Source organism: Leuresthes tenuis, unplaced genomic scaffold (genome assembly GCF_036924035.1).
Source record: "Leuresthes tenuis unplaced genomic scaffold, fLeuTen1.0.hap1 SCAF_6, whole genome shotgun sequence".
Lineage (NCBI taxonomy): Eukaryota > Metazoa > Chordata > Actinopteri > Atheriniformes > Atherinopsidae > Leuresthes > Leuresthes tenuis.
Genome location: NW_027325360.1, coordinates 25,121,582 through 25,145,912, shown reverse-complemented (window position 1 = coordinate 25,145,912; position 24,331 = coordinate 25,121,582). Strand labels below are relative to the sequence as shown.

General features: G+C 43.3%; 1 protein-coding gene across 1 annotated transcript; it reads right to left on the bottom strand.

Moving 5' to 3' along the window:
- Positions 1-68: 68 nt before the first annotated feature.
- LOC140310209 (uncharacterized) lies at positions 69-23,848 on the bottom strand. The gene is made up of 13 exons (XM_072388421.1): positions 23,603-23,848; positions 21,794-21,887; positions 19,101-20,381; positions 18,909-18,993; positions 15,372-18,251; positions 14,729-14,854; positions 4,679-4,788; positions 3,165-3,330; positions 2,848-3,010; positions 2,218-2,351; positions 1,902-2,044; positions 1,735-1,819; positions 69-1,641 (listed from the first exon to the last, which is right to left on the bottom strand). Exons 3-12 carry the CDS (start codon positions 20,378-20,380, stop codon positions 1,747-1,749), a joined length of 5,160 nt encoding a protein of 1,719 aa, XP_072244522.1. The 5' UTR covers position 20,381; positions 21,794-21,887; positions 23,603-23,848; the 3' UTR covers positions 69-1,641; positions 1,735-1,746.
- Positions 23,849-24,331: the final 483 nt, after the last annotated feature.

Sequence of the window (24,331 nt, the reverse complement as noted above, 5' to 3'; positions counted from 1 at the left end):
ATGAGGTTTATTTTAGCTCCCTAAAAATCTAATATTCACAGGACAATAACATACTGGAGGCTGCAGACTCAAGTCAAGTAAATTTTTATTAAGAATTTATTCACTTTAGGACACTGGCCAATACAACACAGTGCAATATACATTGTTACTTTCAAATAAAAAAAAAAGAAACCCTCAAATTTCATGACAAAGAAAAACATCCACATACATAGAAACCAGGGGCAATCACTCTGAAGCCTCCGTCAACACATTCACTTGCATTGCATGAGCAGGCTGACCAAACACACACACACACACACGCACGCACCATGGCCAACAAGAGGGGGGCAGAGGTCTGCGGTGTAGTGCATCAAGTGACAAAGTGCTATGAAGAAGCGCAGAATAAGTGGGTGGATGGTACACATGAGAAGGAGGTTGAGCTTTAAAGCAGGTGCAAATGTTCACATTTGTTTGGAGCAATATAGAAAGTATAGTGGACTAATGTTACAAGTGTAGTGACTGAACCATCCTCACCCCACACGAAGCCTGTCAACCAGAGCGAAGCCTGATGTGACAGGAAAGATTGTGCACGAACACAACTGAGGGGAAAATTGCACATTCATTGGAAAGACATTGTCATAACATGATTGAGGGGCATGTGAGGGCTACAAGGTGACAGTATGGCTTACAGTATAGAGGATGCTTGTAGCTACAATCGTTTTGTCTATCAAAGGAAGGAAAGAAAGCTGATTAAAAGTAGTGTGTTTGTGCTGATCTGGAGTGGGTACAATTAACAGATGCAGAGTCACTTTCCAAAGGCCCCCTTGTCCCTCATCAACAAAAACAAATAGATATTCAGACAAAAATATATATACAGTATGCAGCAACTGTGACACTGTTAGGCTGTGGAGTGTACCAAAGTAAAAGGCTGAGGAGCCTCTATTGTAGTGATGCATGTTACTGTTTTCTTTCTCCAAAACTAGCTTTCTGTTAAATCATTGATCATACAAATATAACACGTCCTGATTACACTTATCAAACATGATACACACTCCCACAGACAATCAAGTCAGCGGTGATTTGTTCACTATATTCAAAAATGCATTAGTGTCTGAAATGTTATCCTATGGCAATGCTTGTATGACTCCAATATACGGCTGATGCAAACGCAGCCACCTTCTACGTATTAATTGAATAAAGAATCTACATACAAACATCTGGTAAAGGTTTCGCTGGATTGTCCTCCAGCATGCCATAAAGCATGTCCAGGATAAAAAAGGCGTTGTGGTCCCGCAATTAAACACTTCCAGAAATGTGACCTAACAGGAAATAATTGGGAGTAAATGCTTCTTCTCCATTTTCCTCGTTTCTCCTGGTCCCTGTTTAAGTGTTAAAGCCCCTCCGGGTGCAGCAGGACTTCCACAGGTTGGAGCATGAAATGGATGAAGCGTAGCAGCCTGATGTTTTTCTCCTTGCTCTTTTTTTCCTTTTTTCCATAGGACACACTCCGTTAAAAAAAGGCACCATGCACATTTATCGACCCAGAAGGGAAGAGGAAAATAAATCAAAAACAAACTTCAGCAGCTGTAGGCCCACACTCTCCAACTCTCTGGGTCAAACGTTAAGGCTTCTATTTCACACAGATTCATCTGTTAAGGCAACCTTCAGGAGAGAATGAGGAACACTGGTGTCAAAAGATGGAAATAATGATGAGCTCTTTCATTTGGTTTTTAAAACAGAGACAACAAATCTCACCTTACTGTTTACTTAGCACTCGTTTTCATATTGACTCAAGCGCTTCTTTGATTTCAGCTCTTTCAACCACTGGGGTGAGTCCTCGCTACAAAAGATAAGAAGCAGCATTTACGAAGTGGACGGCAGGTTGTTTGAACAAGAACAAACATCTATGTGGTGTTGCTTACCCGTTTTCTTTCCCGCCAGCTGTGGGCAGCACACGCGCTGCTCGTGGGAGGAATGGGGACTTGGGAGAGCGTGACGGCTGAGAAGGAGAGGGAGTAGGTCCATCAGTTTGATTGTCAGAGTCACCCCTCTTCTTCAGCTGGGCCTGACCAAAAGTAAGATGTGTTGTTTAGAGCTCGTTGTGATTTTCAGTTTATTTGGAAAAACCCTATGCAGCACGACAATATTAGGGTTAAAAGCGACAGGATGCATTAGTTGCTGCATCAGAACTAGTTCATAAACATGGTAAATGAGGTGGAAACACAGCTGCTGGCTCACCTTTAAAGCTGAGGGGTCTACACCAGGAAACAGGGCGACCCTCTGTGGCTGCGAGGCAACAGCAGGACCACCATCAGCTCCTCTGGCCTGCTCCTCAGACTCTGAGTCGTCGTCTTTATTCTCAGCCTTTGACTCTGTTGAAAGGAAGAACATAAATCAACAGGTGTTCCCCCCCACCAAAAGTTCAGTCAGTTCCCGAGAACTGGTCTTCAGGTTTTTCCAGGTCTTTGTAATTTGCAACAAGAAACCTTTATTTTTCGTCTGTCAGTTAGAAAGATTTCTTCAACTCATCCTAATTGTTGCCGCAAAATACAAGTCAAAGTTTATCTATTTTCTTCTTCGTGCAAATGGTAGCTTAGGGGCTTTTTGTGACTTTCAATCTGTGTAAGAAGGGCTGAAACTTTCTCCTTAAATTTAGACCCTGGTAAATGAAATTAGTGGAACAAACAGGAGAGTAGGCTGCTGGCTAAAATGCATTTCTTGTCATTTGGGCAAACATTCAGTTCAAGAAGTTAAAAGCATTTATGGACAACAAAGAGAAACTTTTAAAAGGGAAAATTCAATCATATCTGTTTGATGTAATGGTTAAACAAGTGGTTTAACAAATGGTTAAAGCCTTGGACAAAGTACCTGTGGAGTCCCGGTAAAGCCAGTCCTCTGTGGTTCCTCCGTCTCCTTCAGCCTGTGCAGTAACCCGATGGGCCGCCCTTGACGGTCGAGTCCGTGGGGCTCGTTTCTTCCCCAGTTGGGCTCTGGAGCGGAGTGCGCTGGTGTCTAACAAAGTGGTCGGAGCCTGGATGTCAAGACACAAAACGCCGATAATAAGAACACAAAAATGATTATTTAAAAGAGACACTAAAGTCGAAACATATCAGATATCATAGGCCGCTAAAGGTTCATGTGATGACGCTCTCCATCAAAAGAGCTGAGTGGAAGGATACACTTACATCAGGGAAAGGAAGCGGCTGGCTCTCTGATGAAGACGAAGGACGGGGAACATCCAGAATGTCAGTTTCAAACTGTGACGCCTGATCACCTGGTGAGTGGAGTGGAGTGGGCTTCCTCGGTGAGGGACTGGCATAGCTGTCTGAACTGGGAGTGGCAGGTGTAAGACTGTCACATGGTTTAAAAAAAACATAGAAATAATTCTGAAAACAGACGTGTGGTTAAAGTGACCGCAGTTAAAGTCACACAGAGTCTGACTCATAGCTGTGAGAAGCTATGATTGAAATGATGTAAACCTCCCATGTCATCACGACTGGATAATATATATATATATATGCATTAGACTGGTTTTATTCTTTTTTTCCTTTTAAACCACTCTGAATGGCTGGACAGTCTCTCCTTAACAGTACTGGCTAATGCTGTGATATTACGTTCTGACCAGAGGAGGTCAGCGGTACACTTTAAAGTAAAGCACGGTAGTGCTGATGATATTTGAACAGGTATCGCTATCATAAAGCTGTGGCTACACAGGCTCTACTTGTTTGACCTAATCAGTTCTGGCTTATATTCAGTCATTTCAGAGGAACAGGCTGTATTTGTCTTTTTTTCCTTCCCTTTAACCTACCACAGTTACCGACCAGTCTGTCTCGATTGTCGCGTTTGTTTTCTATCTTAATTACGAGCAGCCGAGACTGTTTCTTGTTTTTCAGACAGAAAATGACTTTCTTCCAGCTATCATGACTTCAGTTTGCAGGCAGCATCGCCCTCAGGGAGCCAACCAGCCTGGTTACCCAGCATCCAAGCAAAAAATGATACAAAATAAAATAACTTAAATTTGAACATTTCCTGGTGTTGTTTTAATGTCTGAGAAGACTAAATGAATCCTCTAACTGTATTACGAGAACCGCAGTTGTAGAAGAATGATCCCAGACTTACGTTCTTTTCCACATAAGTTGATCATTATGAACTGCTATAGGAAACCTTGTTGCAAATGGGTTTAAAAATCAAACATTTAAGTCAACTCTGGTTTTTTGAGCTTTCTCACCTGGCTTAGGCTTTACGCATTCAGCAGGTATAGGTGCAGAGGTATCTTTTCTGAGTTGGGTGTAAATCATCTCGGATGCTTTAACAATCAGTCTTTTCAGTCAAATCTATTCTAGTATTTCTATTGGATGTGAAGATGCACAAACTAATTTGCAGGACAACCGTCCATAGTCTTGTGTTCCATCTTAATAAATGGGGTTTGTTTTTGATTATGATCGACAGGTCAAACCACTCGTCAAGTGAAATCATGGATTTAGAGCATGCAAATTTAATAAATAGCTTTTGTGAAAGAAAAACAAAGACCTTGGTCGTGTTCTTTAAACATAGGAGCTGCAGTTCTTGCAGTTGTGTTGGTAAGGTGTTTTCAGATGCAACTGATCATTACCACAGTGTGGGAGACGGTAAACACACTGAACGCACTTGTTAACACATACCTTTAGACGACAGTGGGGTCTGTGTGATAAAGGTTTACCTATCATCGGTGCGCAGTCCTGTCTCCCAGGTCCCATACTGACTGTCAGTCTCACAAACTGGTGTTTCTGAGTCTTTCTCCTCCTCTTCACCACTTTGCTTCTGCTGCACCTGGAGTCAAGATGGAGTGAGAGGAGAGGTCTTTGATGAATGATGAGCAGTTCAAACTGGAAATGAGTCACGTTTAAATCTGACAGACTTAGTTCATATTTGTGGCCCATTCACCGTCAACCAAAACAGAAATTCTGGTTCTAGACAAAATGAAAAAACATTATGAAAAACATTAAAGGGCCTTAGTTTGTTTGTATTGTTGCTGTCTTACTGCTACTGAAGAACCGACAGTTTTGGGTGACAGAGCGGCAGGTTGTCGAGCCTGAGTTGCCAGCAGTGGTGAGACGGGTGATGAAAGGTGAAGGGATGAGTTAATGGAGACAGGAGCAGAGTGGGGACAAAGACAGTGATGGGAGGGTGAGTGAGTGGTTGCTGCCTACTGAACCATGACTCTTTTAATGAGCCTGGTACAGAGACCATACTGTCTCAAATCCAAAAGAGCTCAAAAAGGCACGCCTACACATGAACTGATAAACCTGGCCTATATAGGGGGAAAGAAAACTAAGGAAACTCCTTCTGTCCTCAGATGGTGCCCGAGGGGGGGCCAGAGAAATGTGAGACACCTGGTTCTGAACTTTAACAACTCAGCTTCTTTGAGGACGAGAGCGGTTCTAACTGATATTTAGATCAGAGCTCAGTCTCAGAGCCTCATGAGTGCGTCCCCTGTTTTCTCTGTGCATGCGTGAGCGCTGCAAACAAGTGCAAGAGAGACGACGAAGACGTGGGGTAGCGTGGAACTGTGAGAAACGCATAAAACGACCGAAGAGAGCAGTGCAGGATGTTGTTCACCAGCAGAGCCTTTCCTGACGGGAAAGGAAAAAACGGAACAGTGTTTGTGGAACAGTGGCATTCAACAAAGCTCCCCCGCCACGAAGAAACCGTTTCTACTTCGGCTCATCTTCTTCTCAAGGACTTACAGCTCTCACACTTTCCAAGCATCACATCACAGGGTCAAGCCAAGAAGGAAATACACTCCACACTTGTTTGTGTAGCTAATAAAAATGTCTGAAATCTACAGTGTTTCAAGCATTTTGGAAGAATGCTGGCAGAAAACTCTAAGCGAGGCCTTGTGAATTTGTGGTGATAAAAATTCCAAACCTGTGTGTTTGTGTGCGCTATTCAACTTAAACACGCCCAGCACACACCCTTACGTGATCAGCTTAGTGAGGGAACACTGCCTTTGCTGGAACATGTTTGAGAGAGGGGCCCATTGTCGTAAAAAAAATGAGAATTTCTACAGCTTTAGCATCGAATGTCAACATTATTCAAAAGACAACTCAAGCTTAAACAGATGTATTGAATAAACCACAAAAACAAACAACCTTTAAATGTACAGATTTTCAAGACTTCTCATAAGAAACCATAAATATATGGAGAGTATGATTGATGAAGGAAGCTTATTGAACCGACAGCTCGTGCATTAATGACTTATAGCTGTCAGGAGAAAGCTTTTCCTTAATAACATTAGTAATAGTCAACTTCCCCTGGTCAGGAAGGGTGTGTCAAGGGAAACAACACAACAAAGAGCGGATGAATGGAGGGATGAAGGAGAGAAAGGACTGATCACTAAATAGGTCTGGCAGACAATCTACGAAGGAAAGGGCAGGAACAAGGTCTTGGAAACTTCTGCTTGATAACGCACTGACTGCTGGTTGCTGCACATGACCAGAGACAGCAGTCAGCAGAAAGCGAGTGAACACATAGCAGTTACTTGAAAAAGGAAGGGCCCTGCTGTACAGCACCGAACAGATGGTGTTACATCAGAAACGAGTGCACAGAGTGAGCAGCTACAGTAGACATAATACGTGTGTTTACATGAACACAGCAGTGCAGGTACGAACTCATAACACCGTTTATGACACTGTCGAGGAATGTGTGTGCATCTCGGGATAAGATCAGCACTCTGTTCAGTGTAGATAAGAGTGTTGTCTTTGAATCAGAGTTTAGAAACCAGAAACACCTCTGTTCAAGTGTTTATATCCTTATGTGCTGCAGCCAACAGTGCGATCACAGTTACCAAGACGGAAGCTTCTCCTTATAGGAGAAAACTAGAGCCTATGTGACCACCTCATTCACTGCAAGTCTGTTACTGTCACCTCTATTTTCAACTCATCTGCTCAAATCTGTCCAGTGAATCTGGTTAGGGTGTGGCTGGAAAATATGCTCTGTGAGCATCCAAGTATTCAATATCAAAAGTCTACATACATTTGGAACAACTGATCTCTTCAACACGGATCTCATGTCAACAAATGGGCATTCTACTGGCATGACAGAGCATTTACATTAAGACTAGCTCCTCTACGCAAAGCAGTGTTATACAATGAACAGAATAACACGTGGCGCATACAGGGAATGAACAGAGGGCAAGAATGTAAAAACCTGACTTGGCTTAAGATTTTTTCAGAACCTGCTGAACCTGACCTAAAGGATTACTTTCAGCCTGGGGTTTCTGTTCCGATATGAAGGTTGTTTGTGATCGAATGCTAGTAGGTGACCTTACGGATCATCTGAAGATACACAAACAGCAGCGCAGTGCAGTTACCGTGTATTCATATCTGTGGCGAGAAATGGCCTTTTATCACCATGTATTTGACGTGTTTTAGCCATTGTCTTATATTACTGACAGTTTTTGTGAATCAGTCACGTTCTTCCTCTAAAATTAAACAAATGATTTGGATGGGCTTAGCCCAACAATGCTCCTTGAATGTCCCAAATGATTTCTATCAGTTACCTTTAACCCACAATAATGAGTGGGTATGCATCTTTGTTTCAAATGTTGTTAGCATCATTTCTATCCGGACTGGCTGGAGATTTATTCCCCCTGGGACAATAATGAAGTCTCACATTTCCCAGTCATTTTACAATTTTTAGCACCTACCGCACAACTCACCAGGTTTGCCATTCGTATCGACACTTAACACCTCAAAACCCCAAATAGGTGGTTTGATTAGTCTGAATTTTCAGTGTTATTAGACATCAACATCCATTTTTATATATTAGTAAAGCTATATAGACTATAGAAGAGATTAGTTGATTTTTTACAGATATTTTCTAAGAGAATAGAAAGAGAAAAATGGGAAACTCAAAAGAGAAAACATTTAAGAATTACTTGCTGGTCAAGTGGATAGTGACTAATATACCTACACTGGCTGAATCTCTGAAAAAAAAAAGGGACACAAATAAAGTCAATAAAAGAAGCAATACCTCACATATACACTCATCTTACTCATTTACTGTCTTCCTGGCAACCATCTAACAAATTCAAGCATCGCTGACATCTTACGGTTGTTCATCCTCTTGTGGTTGGGAGGTTTGCTCGTCCCAGAAAGAACAACAGCAGCTGCTGATGTCTAAAACTAACTTAGTGGAACAACTGACAGCATCACCAAGTCATGAATCCCTCTCTTATCTTTAGGAACTGAGTCATGAGGTGTTGTGCAGCAGTTGAACAAATAGGCGTTAGCTTAAAAACAGCAGCAGTTTCACTGCAATGCATACATGTCTCTCATGGATATCTCAATCTGTTCTTAACACAGAGCAGAACAAAGGTCAGAGTAGAGGCGAGTGACAAGAAGCCAAGTCATTCAAATTCAGGTCTTTGGAAGACTTTTTTTTTTTTTTTTTTTTGCGACTGCTATAATGTAGTCACATTTCCTTCCTTCCAAGAGGTCAAATTTAGGTTGTGACGGGGATAATGTAAAACAGAGGCATGATGGAGGCATACAATGAGATGCGGCAGGGTTATGGATATCACAGCACATGTAGAAGTTCTTGACATGTTTGGCTAAAGACCAAATAGCTGGCAAAGGAGCAGCTGTTACCACAGTCACATCAGCAATGCTGCAAAATGACTTGAATTCCACTTGCTCTTTATTTAACTCCAGCAGATGCTAAAGTGATAAGTTTGACCATGTAATCATGGTATGCATAAACAAATAAATCATTGTATAGGTTCCGGGACAAACGGTTTGTAGCTGGAGCCAGTGGGTAAGTGCCGTGTTACTGCGGTGTTATGTGCGAGTGCTCTTACAGCAGTTGGCGTGTTGGGAGCCGTGCGTCTGCGCAAAGATAGACGCTGCTGGCTGCGCAGTGAGAATCTGCGGATGGACTCCCTGCTGCGGGAGGCCAGGGAGCGCAGAGAGTTGGTTCTCTTGAAGTTCCCGATCCCGTCTTCTCCTCTGTCTCCCCTCTCCACTGAGTTGGATAAATAGCTGAGAGCCCCGTGAAAGGAGCGACGAACATTTCCCACCCACCCCGACACCTGAGATTGAGCCACTGACAGCTTGTCCCCCAAATACTCCATCACAACCGACTGCTGGCAAGACCTGCTATGTCTGAACAGAGCCTGTGAGCTGAGCTGTGACTCTTACTTCCACAGCAGCAGAGAATCATTAAGAGTCTAGATTTGCTGGAGAGATGGCAGTCCGGAGATGGTGTCCTAGGTGTTCACTGACGCATGTTGCAGGGTCAATACTGCAGCAGTGAGGAAGGTGACAGAAAGAACACCATCACAGTTTGGAGGAGTGATGCAGCACAGATAATGCAACTCAGTGAGTGACCATTGCAGGATCGAGACACTTTCTAAATGGCCTCTCTGCAGTGCAGTCCCACTGGGCTCGTCAGGACTCTTGTTTCAACTCATCACCGTCCAGGCTCCACACTGTCTGCCTCAAGCGAATTTGTAAAGCTTTCTAATGTCTATTTTTGATGCTCCAAAGATATGCCTGCTATGATATGCGTGGCACAACACCCAAATGGGCATTTAAAGGTTAGCTAAAGCCAGTTCTTAACATTTGTTATGAAGGCACAACTCTGTGAGGCAGCCTGAAAAACTGCTCCTCTGCCCTCCAACAGGTTTCTCAGACATTTTGTCTGACCTAAAGCACATAAAGTACAGCTCAAACAGCTAAAATACAGGAGTGATCATTAATAATGACAGAATCATATGTTTAGCAAAACATCAGCTTATTTCCATAATCTCTTTTAAAGCAATGATCTGCGATAACGCTGCCAATCCTCCAGGTGTGAACTTCTCTGTCCTGACTAAATTACAGCTTCCCAGCTGAAGTTGATCCGTTTATCCCAGATTTAAACTCGAAAGATCCGTCCATCCAACAAGGCTGCATCCCCTTAGTGCGCACATGAGCTCTGGCAAAAAGCTGCGTAGAGAAATTGTGCGGAACAGCTGGTGGCAAAAGCAGAGCTGCAGAAGTCATTCGTATTCCACAAGGAAAACCAGAGGGCACCCAACGCAGTGCCAGAGGGCGGAAACGGGAGAGGCTGCAGTTTGAAGAAAGTCAGATCAGAAAGAGGGGAAAAGAAATTTTCCCCTCCTCTCCTTTCTCTGCAGGTACAGGCAGGTAGGAGAAAATGCGTCAGCAGTGCTGCTTTTTGTAGTCAGCGTTATACGACTCACTGTCAAGGAGAAACTGGGCGGAGGGAGGGAGTGTGGAGCGGATTCAGAGAGAGTGAGAGGGAATGGGAGGTCCCTGATTCAGAGCAGGGGGGGTGGAGAGGGGTGATATATGTTCTGCAGTGCTCTGTTGCTCCAATCTGACTCAGTAGCAGACCAGCAAAGCAGTGGATGTAGATGTAGGACAGAGAAGAAAGGGAAAATATTCTCCATGTGTCAGCAGCATCTCCATTAAAACAGGAAGAAGTAGCTGGGGGAGAAAGTGAGGATGAAAAAGTGTGATACTCTCAGAGAGAAGCCAGCAAAAGTGCATGATCCTGTTCACAAGAATGCTATAAATAGCTTGACAAGCATGAGGGAGAAGAGAAAAAAGACATGGGTGAAAAAGAGATTTAACTATATGCTCGACCAGTTTGTCGGCACAATTCAGCCAAAAGCAAGAATCACCAGAGGCAAGAGAATGTTTGCTTAACTCTCAGTCAAACTCATGCAAACATCAGCTTAAACAGGTTTCACTCAGTGATCTGGTACCTGACATAAAGACACAGCGGCTTCACAACACAAAGTGCTTAACAACGCACAGCAAAACACACAAAGACGCAAGCATGGAGAAAAACTGAATATAAATGGACGACTCCAGACAGTTAACCTCAGAGCAAACTGGGACAGAGGGCTCCATAACAGTTCAATCTCTGTTCACATATGCCCCCTACAGGTAATGAGATTTCTGTCGAGTGCCATGTGCTGCAAGCTTGTCAGTGTTCAGGAACACACAAACAAACCTCTTTTCCTCAAAATGGCTGCCTCTTCCTCTGGGTTTTCGGTGTTAAAGAGAAGATAATAACACTCACAAATTGAAGGCACTTTATTTCATAACTATTTAATTTATATCTGCAGGCTAGGGTGGTAAAATAATAGGTCTACCCTATTTCTCGTTAAAATAATCGATTTTGTGATGCTTGAATCGATTTTCTACTTTCTCCCAACTTAACTCATTTTCTAAATTGAGAAGTTCTGTTTGATGAACTGATCCAGCTTCTAAACTGTGACTATTTGCTTCATTTCTCTGTTTTACAACGACAGCTTTGGGTTGATGTTTAGACACGTGATCAAAAATAAATTACAGCACCATTCAAAACCTGTAATTACGTATACACGGACTTTCAGAATTAGCAGCGTTAAAGGAGACATTGCTGGCTTTGATGTTAAGCTTCATAAGGTGGTAATATTTAACAGAAAGAGGCAAAGACAAAGTAGTGCTACAGTGCAACGTAAAACGTATCAAGAAGAAGCATTACTTCTCTCTAATCTTTTCTCCCTCTATATAAAATATTCAGCATCATCCACTGGGAAGTGACTCACAGCAGCTCATCCCTTCCCCTCTTCTGACCTCATCAGTCTTAGAGCAGCCTCGACCACAAACTCAGCAACAACAACATCATGGAGATGGAATAAGATGGAGCTGAAGTACGTATAGTTCAGTCTACTGAGTACAATAACTGCCTTTTTGTGCGTTCAACATTATGTACAAAGAGATAAAGGTTGTACAGAGGAACATTCGTAAGAGGAGAGTTGGACTGTTACTTACCCAGAGGGAGTTCGGACTCAAACAGCATGACCACACATAAAACACAGCTCTCAGCGCGGTGCCCATCTCTGCTCTGCCGCAGCCTCAGACCCTCACACTTAAAGCAGTGATGTCACCACACAACCAATATCTGATCTCAGCGAGTCCATGAATATTTTCTGCCATTTAATACAGTTTTTATAAAAAGCAACGACACCCAAAATCTGCTCAGTTACAGAGTTTGACTTTCAGCTTTCTGAAAACGACAGGGTTTTAAAAAGCAGTCCTCTAACAGAGTAATCATCAAATCTGAGAAGTTAATATCAACTAATGACTAAAGAGCTGAAATAATGCTGAATCATGGCAAGTCTTCAGCATTGTACAGACAGACCAATAAATTACACCATGTATTCAGCACTTAGAGATAACTATATTGGACAGCCATTTCATTCTACTGCTGGTGCTGGTGCTGGTGTACTGGCTGCAGAACATTGTGGATATATTCCTACTTTTGAGATTTTGAGTCACCTGCAACCTGCAGAGTTCCGGAAACTGCGGAGTTCCGGATCATCCAACTCTATAAACATCCAAGTTCCTTATCATGTTACTTTAAAAGCCACTAACCCCATCGACCAACCTTAACCAGTCAAGCAGGATGCAGGCTAAATTAAATGATCCAATCACAGATGGCACCCAGACAAAGTCGGCTTCTGGGCTGCCCGTACAGTTGTGGAATGTAACGCAAGTCCTGCACAGAGACAGCCACGCGTGTAAATGTGTTGTCATGTTGCAGATGCAGGCAATAAGGCCACAAGAGGTCATCAGAAGTTAAGGTGACAAGTCAGACACAACTAACAGCAACAAAAAGGACCAAACAAGCATAAGCTGCATAGTATTAGTTACCATCCTACTGGTCATAAAAACAGGGAAAAGGAAAAAAACAAAAGGTTTTTAACTGTTCTCATTTTTCTACAGTACTTTTTATTTTCTCATGGAAGAATTTGAGTGTGGTATGTGTGAAATCAATGCATGTACAACACAATTTGCATTGCAAATATTACAATGGTGTATAGTGCAAGCTGGAAGAGGACCCTTTAAAGATTCCACACGTTTCAATAATCCTATTATGCGAAAGGAATCAACCACTGATCAACACTGGAATCAACCACTGATCAACACTGGAATCAACCACTGATCAACACTGGAATCAACCACTGATCAACACTGGAATCAACCACTGATCAACACTGGAATCAACCACTGATCAACACTGGAATAAACCACTGATCAACACTGGAATCAACCACTGCTTCAACCTCCTGAGATTCCCAAACTGCAGAGGGAGAAATGACCAGAATCTTTGTACGATTATAAACCTGCACACTGACAGCTTTATCAACAGAGCCAAGCAAAGCGAACGAGCCACAAGAAGGAACAAGTCAGCAACGTGGTTACGACTCAGCAAAAGAAACAGACTCTCCAGAGTTTAAAACCAATTCAGTGTTTATTCCTGTTCTGCCTCTTGCTCGTACACATCATCTCTTTTTCCTCACTTTCCATGATGGTGTTGTCTTGAATCTCTTCAATGTTATCGAGTTGCTGGCGTGTGATGTGGTGCCCAGGGATGTGTATACTGAATGGCCTTTTCCACATACGGCTCTCAACACTTTCCCTGTATCATGTGTGAGCGTACAGAGGTGACCCAGGAGAGGGGCCAGTCGCTTCGCTGCTGATATGCTTCTAAGCCAGCAAAGAAGGTAGTAACTGAGGCAAATCAGGCTGTGTGTGTTCAGGGGGAGCTGAGATTGCAGAAGGCCCTGCTCTGACCAGCGAAGCTGTCATCACTCATCACCAGCTTTGCACCAATAAGGAGCAACACAGATGTGGGAAGGGGTAATGAGATGTGCTAATGATGGGGGACAATATTCACACATTTTGACAAGGACAAGAAGTCAGGCGCTGTATTGCAATTACAACCAGAGTTTCCACTCAGATTCAATTAGTTTATTGTCTTCTGTGGTTATTAATATTAAGGCAAGTCATCAAAAGTTGGGAAATCCACTGTGAATTTTCTAACATGTGCGATGCATGCCTGTGTATTCTTGTAGGTGATTAAACTACTGCAATAGGCAGCATTATTCACCTCTTTCAAAGTAGTGCAGCGGTGTCAACAGCTTTTCCCAAACAGAAGGAGACGGCAGGAGGGGTAACACTCACAGACTGTAACACAGCCACTAGGTGGTGGTGGCGACCTCGCACTGATCTGAGCTCTGTATCACAGCAGTTTGCTCTTGTATAACACAACATACTACAGGCCTCGATCGTAACAATTACAGTGTTATTGACAAGGAACAAACTAAACCAAACCCTGTTTAACTGATTAACACTGACTGAAATGTGTGTAAATTAAATGCAGACGGTTAGAAATGCGAAGACACAGTTTACGTATCCATTTTAAAATCTAAGTAAAACTGAGGGTTAAACAGGAAGCAGGTGGAACCAGAACACTGGTGACAACTATATGACTGCAGGACAAATGATCAGGACTGGCCATTCTCCTTCTCGGGTTTCCCCAAACCGTGGTGACAGGCTACAGATAAATTAGCAGTGATAACATGTACTTACTAACAATTTGTCAAATGCAATCCTGTATTACAGGCCTGACAAGGTGCTCGACAGCCTTTTGCCTAGAGTTCAATGTGTGACGGGTGGAGATAATGCCTTCAACGTTAGTCATCAGCTCTTTATCATTTGAGCTCAGGAGCATCTAAGCTTCATTCTACTACGGTCTCTTCAATCCACGGGACACACACTCAGGCTTTAGATGTTTGAGAAACACTTCAAATGAAAGCTGATGTGTAATACAGGGCTCACAGTCTGCTATCTAACTGAGCAGCAGCTTTGAATCTTGTAGCGACACAATGTTGCCTGTTCTGCGACTGCGCTGCAGCCCAACTTACCCAGCTGCGACGGTCCTGGTCTCTGTGGGCACTGCGACTCCTCATCCTGGAGAGACTTCCCTCCACAGCGCTGCTCGAAGGGGCCGAACGCCGTGACACACTCCGAGACCTCATCCTATTCAACTCCTAACAACAGTAAAGGGACTAACGTTACGGTCATTCGCCACATATCACTCCTGAGAGATGTTCAGCGCCACCTTGGACAATGAAAAAGATTGACTCTATTCAAGGCTACAAGTTGAAAATAAAACAATTAACGACCTCTGCCGGCTCGGTGCTTCAAAAACTTTGCATTTAATTAACGTAATTAACCCTAAAATCTGTGGACAACCCATAGAAAAAGGTTGGGTGCAAAATTTTAATAAAAACTAAATGCAATGATTTGATCATACAATCCTATTCAGTTAGAATTGTTCCAGTTCACACAATGCCAATTAGAAAAAAAAAAGACTTATCAAAAATGGACTGAGCCAAAGAGGAGGAGCTCTTAAAGAAGAAGGGATGTTACACAGTGGCAAAAATGGCCCTGTCCTAACTTTATTGAGAAGTGTTGCTGCATTGGGTTTTTAATTTGGGGGGGTGGGGATCATTGAGGTCATTTACTTGCGTCTCTGATTGTATTTCATGGATCTGTCTCACTCACCTGGGATCCCTGGGATCTCCTGTGACTCTGGATCTCTCCCTTGCTCTCTTGTGGAGGGTGTGGCTCTCTGGGGATCCAGATCTGTTCTCCAGGAGTTCTGCCGGAGGATCCACCAGGAGAGTTCACCGTTATGACCTCTGCCGCAGGAGAAGGGGCCAAGTAGTGAGGCTCATCCAGGAAGGCAGACCAGTGCCTCTGTGGAGTTGGGAGCTGCTCCTCCTGCCTGAAGAGCAGCTGTTCTGGACTGAGCTTGCTGGCAGATTTTCTGGGTTCGGGTTTGTCAACGGACATCTCAACAGGCCGTAGCTCCCATGGATCCTGAGGAGACGTTGTCCATACTGGGCTTGAGAAACCTCCTGAAGTCTGCGATGGCATCTTCCAGGAAACATCTCTTTCAGGTGTAGGCTGTAATCTAACTCCAAAGTCAGCATCTGGACTCTGAAAACCAATTGCTGGAAATAAATCTTTACCAGGCGAGGGCTGAGTTTGAGAAGTAAAGGAGTCGATGTCAAGAATGACAGGTTTGTAAGGCTCCTTCCAGCGTGTGGCGGGGTCACTCCGTTGAGAAGAAGCCTTACACAACAGGTCGTTTCTGAGCACTGAGTCCAGATCCAGAACTTTGGGCTTCAGAGCAGAAGACTCCAACCTCAGCCTCTCCTGCTCGTCTTTTCTCTGCTTCTCTTTGAGTCGCTGTCTTTCTGCTTCTTGTTGTTTGGCAATGAGCCTAATTTTCTCTGCATTATCCCTTTTCTCTGCCTCCTCCCTTTCCATCTTCTCCTTCAGTCTGTGTTTCTCAAGCTCCAAAAGTCGCTGTCTTTCTGCTTCTTGTTGTTTGGCAATGAGTCTCATTTTCTCTGCATTATCCCTTTTCTCTGCCTCCTCCCTTTCCATCTTCTCCTTCAGTCTGTGTTTCTCAAGCTCCAAAAGTCGCTGTCTTTCTGCTTCTTGCTGTTGGGCAATGAGTCTCATTTTCTCTGCCTCCTCCCTTTCCATCTTCTCCTTCAGTCTGTGTTTCTGAAGCTCCAAAAGTTGCTGTCTTTCCCTCTCCGACTGTTTTTGCTTCTCAAACTCAAACAACTGTATTCTCTCCATCTCTTTGATTCTTTCCAAATCCTCTTTCCTCTGCTTTTCCCTCTGTTCGTGTTGTCTCTGCTTTTGATTTTCTAATTCCTGCCTCTCAAAGTCTAGTCGTCTCTGTTTCTCCCTCTCTAATTCTCTTTGTCTCTCAAACTCTTTCTGACGCTCCATCTCCCTGTGTTTCAACCTCTCTTTTTCAAGCTCTTTGATTCTCAATACTTCCTGTTCCAGTGCCACCTGCCTTAATTTCTCTGCCTCTTCTCTCTCCTTTTCTCTGAGTCTCTGCCTCTCTTGCTCAATATGTTGCTGTCTCTCCTCTTCTCTCTGCTTCTGTTTTTGAAACTCTAAGAGCTTTTGTCTTTCCATCTCCTCCATTTTCTGTTTCTCCTTTTGGATTTCCAGTTGCCGTCTTTCCCTGTCCAGCTCTCTCTGCCTCTCTTCATCCCTTTGTTTTTGCCTCTTCTTCTCACGCTCTCTCCTGTCCTGTTCTTGTTGTTCTTTTTCGAGTTGCCGCTGTTTCTCTTTTTCAAACTCTTGTAGTCTCTGTCTTTCGAGCTCAAGCAGTTTCTGCCTTTCCAGCATACGCTGTTTCTCCTCAAAGTCTTGTTTCTCTTTTTCAAATGCTTTCTGTCTTTGCCTTTCAAATTCTCTTTGCATCTCCCTCTCCTTCATTCGAGCATATTCCAAATGTGTTTGTTTCTGTTTTTCCCTTTCAAGCTCTGTCACTTTGGTCCTGTGTCTGTCTGCCTCCTTTATTCTCTCCCTTTTCTTTTCAACTTCTGTCATTTCCTCTTTGGTCTGTTCGTCCATCTGTGACATGTGGCTCCTCATCATCTCTTCAAGTTGCTCTTCAGATTGAGATGTTTTTCCAAGAGCTTCATCTAAAGACGGATTCCTCCTTACTGCGAGGATCTTCCCTTGTGAGCCACCCAGAGCAGACCTAACAGAGAAATCTTCAAAGGGTGCAGTCATGTCCCCAAAGTTAGCTCCTGCATCTCCAGGTGAAACAGACTCCTGCATTTGTCCAGTCAAAGCAAAGTAAGTTGCCCTTGGTTTTGGTTGTTCTTCTGTCTGCAGCATTTTCAAACGTTTAGGAGCTGCAGCCACCTCATCCTGATCTGCTATCTTTTGCTTCTCTCCATCTTTATCTGAAGCCAGTTGCACTTCCCTTTGTGACTCCTTCAGCATCCCTTTCTCTAGACTGGCATCCTGGTCCAGACCCGTGGTCCACTTCTGTAAAGCTCCTACTCTCAGATATCGTAGCTGCGGTTCTGGCATCATGGCAGAGGCTGGTTGTGCTTGTGTTGGATCAGTCCTCTCTACCACTGCTCTGCTACCCTCTGAGCGTCTGGAGCGGAGTGTCATGGCTTTATCCTCCCACTGGGCTGTTGGGACACTCTCACTCACTGCCCTGTTCTCTTCCACGGCCTGTACAGTGTCAAAGGCATGCAACACTCTGAGAGAACTTGACGGAGATACAGGTTCCTTGTAGCTGGCTGTGACTAGTGTTCCTTCATCCTCTTCAGCTTCCCTGTTTAACAACAGGCTGCTGAGTGAATCCTTGGCTGTGTTTACAGGTTTGCCCTCATCCATCACCATTACGCTGTGCCTCTCCACAACATTTTCAAACAAGGACGCCCGAACGGTGTGTACTTCAGCACCAGGGCCGCTTTCCTTAAAGGTAGCATTAGTCTGTCCTGACTCCAGCCATTCAGGCGTGGAGGGCTTTTTGAGCAGCTCTGAGAAATCTTTTAATTCCGAAAACATCTTCTGGTCATTTGGAGTGATAGCTGACTCTTCAGCCTGAGAAAATGAACACACACACTTAAAATTCTCATGCAAGCAGCATGCTTACAACTGACTGATTAAGTACAACATTTTGAAATACTGTCACTGTTGTATTATCACATCCTTCTTTCAAATGGAATCATCTGAAAGAAATACAAGCTTAAAAGGCAACTTTGTACGTAAGTACATAAATAAATTAATAAAAGAGAAATCAGAGCAAATATGACATGACAACAGAACATGAGACAACATTGGAGTTTAAGTGAGTAAACTGTCACAGGTTTCCCTTGTACTATGATGACCTCATAACAGTAGGTGTGGTGCTGAAAGCGGTAATCAAAGCCTGCAATGACCTATTCCCAGAGATCCCAGTTTCATAACTGGCAGCCACTGGGGATGATTCACTCTGGTCATCTTAGCTTTCACAGCTTTGTACATCTACGACAGCTTATTTCATTTCACAAAAAGCAGAACATTTCCATCTACTTCAAATTGCATGGCTCAAAATTTCCCTCCGGACAGCAGACTGTGGAGCATAACGTGCTCTTTCTCAGCTGTCTTTTTATCTGCTCCTTGGGTTTTACACAGCTCTATTGATAAGATAACCTGCAGAAGACTGAAAGACTAAACCAAAGAGAAACCTGTTTCTACAAATGTTAGTCCCTGTCTTACCCCTCTCTGAGGATCTTTGCCGATTTCATGGCGGTCTGCTGCCTCAGTGAGGGGAACAAGGTCTGGTGACCTCTCAGATGAAAACCTGATGAGCATACATCACACACAAAAAAAGCCATGCATGACAATGGAACTCATGGACAAAGACACAGAACAAAAGCAAACTGAGGAAACCAGAAAAGCAGCTCTTACCTTTGGGTTAAGTCAAACGGCAAGGGGCGGGGCCTCTGTACTGGTTTTATGACTGGGCTCTGAGTTGGTGTTGCATCTTCGGTCAGCTGTTTGATGAGCTGTTTAACACCCACTGGGGATTCAATATCCTGAACTTGCGGCACTGGAGAGGGAAGATCTGATACTTGGCTTGTAGCGCCTGCCCCAGGAGTGTCCGATGAATCCAGGAAAAGACTGATTCGGGATTTGATGCTAGCCCCACACTTATCCTCCTCAGCGTCTTTAACAGCTGTCTCCTCTATCTTTTTGTTGGTTTGGTCAGTGAGGCCTGGATCAGCTGTACCTTCAGAGCTTTGTGGTGTGGTACTCTTTGGCGTTTTACCTTGTTCTCTCTTGGGTGGCAGGGGCTTCTCTTCTGGAGTGTTCTCCTTAGTGTTTGCCTTCGGACTTTTGCAGTGCAGTGACAGACCAATTGACTCAAACTTGGATGTGAGGTCTGCTGAAAGGGGTCGTCTTCCGCCCCAGCGGGGAACAGGAACCGCGGTTTCTGCATTAGTCGGACTGACGGGGAAAATGGCTGACACAGGTCGGGGTCTTGATCTTCTGGGTTGGGGTCGCAGTGGCACAGATACTTCGGGTTGAGCTTTGTCTTTCTGTTCTTCCTCCTGTCCCACCTGAGCGAGAAAACCCATGGACTTAGCTCTTGTTATCGAGGCTCCGCCTTTATTTTGTGCCTTTTGCCCCTTCTCATCTTCCCTTGTAGTGGTTCCAGACCACTCTGCTGCTGAAAGTCTTTTATGGCTCTTGTAAGGGGCCAAGCTTGGTGCAGAGGGTTGCTGCCTCTCAGCTGGCACAGCAAGGGTGGGTTTAGTGGGGTCTCCAGGATGAAGAGGAGGAGCTGGTTTAAATGGCTGAACTACTGGCTTGGTTGTCTGTCCAGTGTTCAATTTATTACACGTTTTAAAGGAGGTAGGGGCAGGACGGTTAAGGTTAGTAGACACTGGTCTTGCTGTTGGTTTGGGAGTGCTTGGAAGATCTGGTTTGTGTCCAGAAAGGCGAGTAGACTCAGGTCGGGGTTTGGTATGGGGCTTAGGGGCAAGTATGGGCTTAATAGTGGGATTTCTCTCAACAGCAAAAGGTTTGGGTGTGAGTCGTGGCTTAGGACATGGGACAGGTTTGTTAGGTTCGGAGGCAATGATGAGGCTCTGATTGTTAGAGTCAGTCAGGGGACTCAGGAGAAGTCGTGCTCCCGCCACCGCCCTCCCTACTTCCCCAGTTTGAACCTCCACCTGAGCAGCCATCCTTTAAAACAAACAGAAAGAAATAAACCTCCTCAAAACTTCCCCTTGTCATTGAACAAAAAAAAGTTCAAACTTACAGCTAACTTCAAAGCATCTATTCTGTCTGGCTGTTGTGGACTTTGTCTTGGGGAACGTCCCATAATACAGCACAATTATTTACCGTGGTGAAAAAGATATTTGTAAGAGGTTACTGATCACTGAGCTATCACTGCCATTTTGACATGGCATTATGAAAAGCAACAGCATGAATAATCAATCTACTGCTGCCTTACTTTAACATTAAGATCTTGGAATTGTGCAAGTTGACATGCTCCAACACTGTCATGGCTACAGTGACTTCAGAATAAAAACTGAACCGTTGCCATTAGTAACGCATTTTTTTTCTCCCCAAACACGAGAACTTCAGATGTCTGCAGGAGGGAGAAAAAAAAGTCTATAAAGTGTAAAGCTGCAACTACAGTTTTTGGGGATTATTTACAGTAAAGGGAATGTACTCAAATTACTTTTTAAAAATCCAGAATTTGCAAATAATCTTTATCTCTTTATTAGCTACTTTAGACTTGTCTAGCTCCACTTTTTACTCAATGTATAGAGGCTCTTACAGCACAGTAATGCTAATTAACTTTGGTTCAGGGCCACTGAACATAAATTATGCCGAGACACTTAAATGTTGGTTGCACTAGATTTTACTTAAAAGAGGACACACTGCAGTAGGTTTACCTCACTTAAAAGTTGCTCTTTACATACAACTTAATTGTGGTAAACATTTAGCCTAATGCAAACTTAGAGGCTTTGTTCGACTCAGCTTTATCGGGCCAGTGCAATACAATGACGTAAACATCATAATCAACTATAACTCATCGTGTAAAATGTACTTCGCTAACTTGAATTACTGGTGTAGCAGTGACCACAACTATATTCTTGTCAGGTAGTTTTTGACAAGGAGGGGGTGGACAACTGCATAAAGTTATTAGTTTGTTTCCTTGCTCTGTTCCCTGCTCTCTATCAGTCTTCACCATCAGTGAATGGAGGATTCTGCTGCACACTCATACCAGACTGCCATTAAATGTCCAGCTCCACCCATAATGAACTTTCATATGTTTACTCTAAACAGTCTCTTTAGCCTAAAGGAGATAAGGCAATGAGATAAGTAGTAAAAGTATAAGACAACAATCAACGTGGTTTTTTTTTCTTTTGACACTATGATTTTATCATTTTTATCTGCTGTTTCTACGGTGATCACAAAGACTGAAAAACACTCCTGTGCTGGCCCTTTAAGAGGCTCCTTCACAAACGATATAATGCCTTCCACATGTTGCTGCGTTGAGATACTTTGTTGCACAGACCAGCAAGTTCTCCTGGAATAATGACATGCTGGATCGCGCCGCTTCGAGTAATCTCAGCGTGTCCTACCTGAGCAGATGTCAACCGTCAGCTGTAGAGCTCGGGCTTTCGTTGTAACCGAGCCACGATGTCATATCACACAGGAGGAGGGAGTTGAAGAAGCCTAAGAGAGACGCACTTTATGTCAACAAAAGCTTTTCACTTGTCAAGACTGCAGTGCTTAAGATTATGGTCACATTCCTGAAAAAAAAAAAAAAGAAATCACAGCAGAGCCGGCAACGAGTTGTCCAAATGCTGCTTCACTGTGACATTCCCACACCTTCCAGCAGAGGCAAATACATGATAATATGTGCACTGACACAGACTTGGGTAAACAGAGTCACACCCTATGGCATATGTCCAGATGTAAAGTACAACAAAATGCTCCAGGAAATTCATTAGTGCAACCCCGCTCTGTGTTTTTTGTTTGTAGTTTGCATTATGGCCTGGATCACTCTAACCCACCATGACTCTCACACTACCTACAACAATATACCTTCAATTTGAGAGTATCACAGCTACGACTGCTGCAAACACCGTCTTTTACTGGGAAACTGAACAAGACAACCCAATAACGCTCGGTATGTTGAAAGAGATTGCCAAGTTGGAAAAGTGAACTTTTCGTGTTGACAGGAAACGCCTTGGCCAAGATGGAATGCTAAACATTCAGTATGATGGTGGGTCAAGCGGTGCAGCAGGGAATAGGGAAGTGTCTACCTTATATAGGCTTAAACATATTGCAGAGTACCCTACACAAGACTAAAATACAAAACAAAGAAATCAATAATCTGCAATTGCTCGTGCCAGTGTTTACACTCAGTACATTTGGTTTACATTTCTAAGGAGGTCACAGACACATTTCTTTGATTTCTAACACATTGTTCATGCGGGACAGTAGGACATAGGGTATACCAGCACAGGGTTTGTTGTGTTTTGAAAGCAGTGGATATCCAGTCGATAACCTGGCTCAGCCAGTTGTACAGAGGAAATTTTCTTACATAAACAATAGGCAATATCACGTCAACTGATCTACTACCAACAAAGAGACGTGGTAAAACAAAGCCACAGATTATTACATACAAGCATGCACTTTGAAAAACGCAACAAATGAAGGAAAAAATTAAGTTGTCAGCTGACACCAAACAGGACTCTTAGCAGTGTGATATTTATCAGCACTAATCAGGTCATGATCCAGCAGATTTAAGTAAATCTTGCCAACAGAAATAGTTGAGGGCGGGCTTAATTTCAAGTAGATTTAACAGTAAATGGGCCTGTTAACCGCACAAATTGACATCACATGTATCCATCAGACAACATAGATGCTTACTCCTACACACAAACGTACCGATAGAGAAAATGACGTAAATACAGCGCATGCAAGTCAGTAAGAGATGCCCATACAAGTCATCTGTAATGATTTAACAAACTTATTTTTTTAGAAACTAAAAATTCATTCTGGTTTTTGTGCGAATTCCTCAGAAAGCTGTGCCAAAAAAAGTGTTATCTCTTCCTTCTGTGTTGTCTGCTCATCTCAACTACTGTACCCTCTATCGTGGACAGTATCCGGTCAGTTTAACGAGACTAAACTGGCCTGCTCAGGAGTGCCTTTTCCTAACAAAAACTTGTGCGCATGTACTGAGCAAGCATGGTACATTCAGAAAAAACCTACATTTAGGACTGTGAAATAACTCCGGAAACTTCAAAACAAAATTAAACACATCAACAGTTTGCTCGCTAGCAACATAGGCTAACAACTGAAGAAGCTGAACTAACAAAATGGGAACACAGACTGAACCTGTCTTTCTTTCGGTTGTTTGATCCAAACCGGAGACAACTTACCAATCGATGAAGTGGGGTTTTCCTCTCCTCTTGTCGACACAACTCAAAGGATAACGTATATATCACCAACTTCGCACGGTAATAACGAGTCGTTGCAGTTGGTTAAGAAAAAGGCTAGCAGAGTGGCTAACTTAGCTGGTTTACCTAGCTAGCCAAATGACTGGCTATCCCGTCTCAGGTTGCAGTATTGTTGACAGGCTAGACTAGACACCGCTGAGCTTCAAGCAAGCCGTCCAACTGGTTCGCCATTACGGACAAGCTAGCCAACGTAGGACACTGGACTTCCGGTTAGCACTTTCAAAATAAAGTAAAGCACAATATGCTTGTACGATGAAAATGTATTTAATCAATTACTTTTCATGTCTTTATACATAGATAACCATAGCAAGAGTTTAACTGTTAATTCATTAGACATTTCATTGGACATATACGAATGTAAACCCCAGATTTGAAATCCTGTACATAACCTACGGTACGGGCTATTACAATTTCCGGCTTGGTTGGCGGTGAATATAAATGACTTTACAGATCTTAAGTTTTACGCCAAACTGAAAATGGGACGCTATTGAGCAATAAACATCCCATCCAAGTTGTGGGGAATTACTCGTTTCCTCCCAAAAGTTTGAATTTGGAAAAATATATATTTTTCTTTTAAACGACCGTTTTCAGATATTATTGGCTAATCTACGCCTAAACTGTTATTTTTGTGCAATGTAAATAAGGACACGT